General features: G+C 41.4%; 1 protein-coding gene across 1 annotated transcript; it reads right to left on the bottom strand.

Annotated features, from left to right (window-relative positions):
• On the bottom strand, nt 2,122–2,851 carry LOC109842508. Its single transcript, XM_020411375.1, has 2 exons — nt 2,540–2,851; nt 2,122–2,445 (listed from the first exon to the last, which is right to left on the bottom strand). The coding sequence occupies exons 1-2, from the start codon at nt 2,849–2,851 to the stop codon at nt 2,122–2,124; spliced, it is 636 nt and encodes a 211-aa protein (XP_020266964.1).

Genomic DNA, 6,003 nt, shown 5'->3' with positions numbered 1-6,003 from the left:
GGATTTCATACTGTTTTGGAAAAATCAAAACAAGTATGAACTGTCTCGCCAGCGAGACAGTCTTTGCTGTCTCGCCAGCGGGACAGTCTTTGCTGTCTCGCCAGCGAGACAGTCTTTGCTGTCTCGCCAGCGAGACAGTGTTGAAATAGTCAAAACTACATTTGTAACTGCCCTACACGTGTCCATTAACTGCCAAGGGACGTGGGAAACATCATGGGCGAAAATCACGTGGATAACTGCCAAAATAACGGAGTTTGAAACGTGAGAGAACAGTTACAGCGAGAAACTGCCATTTTCCGAGACAGCATTTACTGTCTCGCTGAGCGAGACAGCAAATTTACTGTCTCGCGGGTCGAGACAGCAAACGCTGTCTCGCCCAGCGAGACAGTAAACACTGTCTCGCCGTACTGACTTCTTCGCTTGTTAAGTTTTTGCAGGTTCAGACAGTTACTGTTCCCGAGACAGCATTTACTGTCTCGCGGGTCGAGACAGCAAACGCTGTCTCGCCCAGCGAGACAGTAAACACTGTCTCGCCGTACTGACTTCTTCGATTGTTAAGTTTTTGCAGTTACAGACCCTTGAGGCTATAAATACCCCCCTAGGGTCACTTCTGACGGGGATCGAGCATTTGTTAGAGCATTCCAGAGCAGAGAGAGCAGAGATTTGAGTTCTTTTCTTGCAACGCCTTGAAATTAAGCTTCGACTTGATTTTAAGAAGAACGACTATCTTACTTCGATAAGATATCGTTTCAATTTCTACTTCGATAACGAAGTTAGAATCATAAGCCCCCTCTTCACGATCTGTGAATCGGCGGGTCACGAACCCAAGCGTTCCCGGCACAGGCAAAGTCCCACGAAAACGAGAATTGATAGACGATTTTCGTGTTTGTTTCTCAAGAGTTGTAATTTTTGTTTTGTTGTGTAGAAAAAGTCTTATAAAAAGATTATTCTTTCGAATTTGTTGTAATCGAACAAAGTTATAATGAATTCCACAGTTGGAAGGCTTCACCGATCTTTTGCATCTCTTCCGTTTAGGGGGTGCAGCAGCGGCCATCTTCCCGCGTGCCCCCGTTGCACCCCTCTTTCTCTTATTCAAAGCCCTTGAAAACACAATAGGAGCATCTTCGTCATCAGTTGATGTCTTTATTGCTGGTGGAGGGGCATTCTCTGGTTGCTTTATTTCCATCCCAGTGTCCTCCTGCAGAGTGTCTGATTCCAAACAACCCATTCGAAGTATAAATATTAAGAAAACATAGCCCCTTCTATCTAAACTTAACAATTTCATAGTAAACCTAACAACTGATGCCTAAACACATGGTGAAAAAGTTGCTAACCTATACAAGTTTGCGTCTCCCCATCACCTGCAGAAGGGACTTCAACCGCCGGCGTTATTTCCCTTCCAGTGCCCTCGCGTTGAGTGCCTGTTTCTGATAATATTCAGAGTATAAACAATAAAAAGCTTAACAACCAATACGTAGACATAACAACCAATCTCTAACATATAGTACAAAAGCAAGCTAACCTGTACAAGTTAGTAGCTCCTTCGCTGGCGGGGACACCTTCTCTCCCTCGTTTATTTCTGCCTCAAGGGCCTTGTCAACAGCAGATGCCTCTGGTGGAGGTAATTCTCCTGGCGGAGCATCTTCACTCTCCTTGTGGATATCAGAAAACAATGGTTGTGGAGAGGCTCTCCCTGTTGGAGGGGCCTCGCTCTCCTTATTAGCTTCATCAAATAATAATGATTTATTGACATACCCCTCGTACTGTACATCAATGCCACCCACGGTGCCTGAAGTGTCTGATTCAAAAAATAAACACAAATGAGCTTAGGTACTTCATTTTCAAAAAAAACATAGCATCAGTTAGATAACCTTAAAACTAACCAAGATACTTAACAATCAATCTCCAACCTTGGCAATAAATCCCTGACCTTAACATTAGATCCGTAAAGTTAACAATACATTCTTAACCTTAACAATAAATCCCTAACCTTAACATTAGATCCGTAAAGTTAACATTAGATCCGTAAAGTTAACAATACATTCTTAACCTTAACAATAAATCCATATACTTATCAATCAATTTTTAACCATAACACGCAAACGTAATTGCATGCCACATCTAACCTGTACAAGTTTGCGGCTCCATCAATGGGCTGGACACCAATCCTGTAGGGCTCTTATCCTTGTATACAGAGAGGGTTCCGGATCGTGCTTCGCTTAGTTCCTCTCTCAGTCTTCTATTTTGAGCAGACAGCTTAGCCACCTTCACAGAAAGAGCACTTATCTTTACACGGTCTGCAGCAATCATACCCTTGAATTTATTCTCGTTCTCGCGGCGTAATGATTCGTTCATTGCCGCGATGCTCTTCCAGTAGATAACTTGCTGAGGCCAATCCATTTGCTCAACTGCATCATTTGGCTGCTCGGCGTCTTCATCAATATCCTGTGGCATCACATATGCAACGGACAGGTAGAGTACTATTAAAAGGATTAATTAATTCAAAAACAAATAAAATCCACGATTGCTAAGTTCTTACAAGTGCATCAATTGGGATGTCGTCATCTTCTTCTCTCCTCTTCTTCTTGTGAAGAAGGTCTATTGGGCCACGAGCCCTGCCGGCGTCTACTGCAGCCGGACCCTTAATCCTCCTCTTCTCTCTCTCTCTCCTCTTCTCTTTCTCTATCCCCTGCTCCTTCCCCCAAAAACCTCCCTCGATTCTTTGAAGTTGTCCATGTTGCTGTGGAAGCTTTATCGTAGCTTTGCTTGCTTTCGCAACAACAGTGGCCAATCTCAAAGAACCAGCAACGTCCCCAAGTCTCACCCAATTTGTCAGGGGAGGCCTCACCATACAACCAAGTGCTGGCTTCTTGATGCCGGTGAGTTCATAATACCACAACTGCACATTAGAGATATAAAAACTTAACAAACACCTTCATCCGTAACAATTAATAAAGTAACCCTAACAATAAAAACGTAACCTTAACAACCAAACCGTAATATTAACAACCAAACCGTAACCTTGACAACGAAACTGTAACATTAACAACTAAACCCTAACCTTCACAATCAGTAAAAAACATGATTACTTACACAAACTAGAGGGGTACACCCTTGCAGATATAATGTCGTCTTCCCTGGCTCAGGACCCTTCAGTGCCCTCTCTATCGCGTCAGATGTCTCACTGAATATATAGGTCCCCCAAGCAGTGTTGTTGACCTGTTCGATGCTGTCGACGTACTTGAATAAATGCCTAGGAACGCCGAAAACACTGCTTGGACACCAAATCATGCTCAGCTGATAGAGGATCTGTAGCAGGACAAAGTCCTTCACATCTCGACGATCAGAAGATAGTACTAGCTTCAAGAGCAGGTCCTCCACATTGTGTCTGGTGGGGCCTCCTTTGGGGGGAGCTATACTGCTGGAACCCCCCGCCTCTGGTTTGTCAAAAAACCTGGACCAAATCCTATTTTTCTTGTCCCGATTGTGGTCAACATGAAGCCCCTCATTGGAGAACCATGTATGCTCCATTACCCACTCAAGGTTGAATGAGCATGGGATCTCTTCTCCATCATTCCTATCGGTGAAGACGAATTTTTTGCTCTTCTTGTCCCACTGACTCAAAATGTGCTCAAATGTGGGAAGATCGATACCAGGTGGGCCAAATTGGACGTAGTGTCTGAATACACTATCTTCATAGGCCGCAAAATGCCTTGGCCCCATACGCGTCACCAAATTCTGCATGAAGTCGTGGTAGGCATCGAAGCTGGCGGTGGGCCGCAACGTAATAGCTGGCTTTGCCCTTTTTCTACAAAACAAAAACACAAGACGAGAGCATTTTTGAGTATAATCAGTAAACATAACAACTATGCTGTAAAGTTTGCGGGTAAACCAACAACCTTAACAGCAACCCCATAACCTTAACAACAAAAACCTAACCTTAACAACCAAAGCCTAACCTCAACAACTAAACAACAACCTTAACAATAAAGGCAGTAACCAACAACCTTAACAACAACCCCACAACCTTATCAACCAAAACCTAACCTTAACAACCAAAGCCTAACCTCTACAAATAAACAACAACCTCAGCAATAAAAGCATAGACCTTGCATGTTAACAGTAACCTCAACAGCTAACAGACACCGTAATTTTGGACCTTCCCACCAGACTAAGAGCATTATCAATCAAACCATAACCTTAACAACATAAAACTTGCGGTAAAAATTACCTTTTGGGTGCTGCCACGTGCTTCTCTTTTTCTCCTCTCTGTAGACCAAGGAGCGCTCTAGTGGCATCGTTGGACGCGCCGGTGGTGCCGGTGGTGCCCTCTAGACCTTCGCGTGGGCCTACACTTAAATTTTGAGGCGGGCTTCTGGGATGAGAATGGCTGGTTGCGATGTCCTCTAGAACATCACCAATCGCAGCTCGAGCTTCAGATTCAGTCCGCACTGTAGTTGTATGGGCTCTATCTGAGATTTCGCACCGCTGGGCGTCATCGCTTTCTTGTGGTCGGCATTGAGGTTGGCTTTGGGGGTTGAATCGTCGCCCATTTTGATCTCTTTGCTTTGATTCGGTTTGCGTTGGGGTCGGTTGATTTAGGGCTAAGGTTTTGAATTGGGTTTCTGGAGTCGGTTTGCTTGCAGAAGAGAGAGATGACAGGGTACGGACGAGGAGGTAACTCATAACGGGGAATTTTAAATGTAAGGGTATTTTGGGTATTTTGAGCGGGGTTTAAACGGAGTTAGGCCTGGGGATTCGTTTTGGGGGCTGAAAGAAAATCGGGGGCGGTTTTGGGGGTAAAGGGCACGTGGGGGGGGGGGGGGGGGGGGGGCAGAGCACGTTTTGGGTTGTTTTGGGGGCTGGAAGCAATTTTCCCTAATTATTTTGTTATATTCGATTAAGTGTCTGTTTGTTTACATGAAAGTAGCTACGAAGTACGTGAAGTAAATAAAATAGAAGTCATTTCTGTTACTTTCGAGAAGAAAAGTATATTTGTTTCTTTGAATACGCTATTTCCAATACTTTCTTAGAAGTTGACATGACACCTACATGACATCTCTACTTCTTGAATCTTTTTCCTTCCCTGAAGGCTCTGAAGTACCTCGAAAGTAGATGAAATTGAGTCAAATTAGGAATAAAATCATTTTTGTTATTATATGGATATTTTCATGCTTTAAATAAAATCCTGAAAAATCATCTTTTTCTCTTCCTAACAATATTTATTATTGCTACCAAACGAAAAAAAATTAATGAAGTGAAAGAAACATTATTTCCTCTACTTTCAAAAGTTTACGAAAAAAAGTACTTCCGCTACTTTCTAATTCATAATTTCAGAAGTAGTAAATTTGATTTACTTCTTACTTCTAATAGTTCCTATCAACCAAACATGCCCGTAGTTCTTTCAACATCATATATATATTATTTAGTCGGCTAAGTCATTTTAATTGTTGGATAGACTTATCTGATCAGGATTTGCATCAAATAAAATTTATTTAGGGTGTGGTGGTGGTGGGGGGGGGTTAGTCACCTAAAATTCAAAATTAGAACCAGGATAATCTGTGGGATAAATTTTTAAAGTGTTAGTCACATAGAACTAAAACTAGAATAAAATTTTACAGTGTTAGTCAAGTAGAACTCTAACAAAACTAGAATTGAGATAATGGTACAAAATTATCCCACTTTTTTTATTTCTCTATATAAAAATAAGAGTTCCAGTCTCTCAAATTATTCCAAGTTTTAGCTTGGAACTAGGTGGTAAAAAACTAGAACTCATATTTATTTTGTTATTTTTATTTTTTATATTTTTTTTCTTTACTTCTTTCCTATTATGATTATCACCATCATTAGACCATCATTATAATAATAATTGCCAATATCTTATAGTCTAACCAAAAGCTATTTAATAAAGAACATTCTTCTAAGCGATTATCAATCAATAATAGTAAGTTTAAAATATTTATATCTTTAAAATGCATAAATATATATTTCATGATTATAAAA

The sequence above is a fragment of the Asparagus officinalis genome, chromosome 5 (assembly GCF_001876935.1).
Source record: "Asparagus officinalis chromosome 5, Aspof.V1, whole genome shotgun sequence".
NCBI lineage: Eukaryota > Viridiplantae > Streptophyta > Magnoliopsida > Asparagales > Asparagaceae > Asparagus > Asparagus officinalis.
Note: the sequence above shows the minus strand (reverse complement) of the source record. Positions and strands in the feature narration are given on the sequence as shown.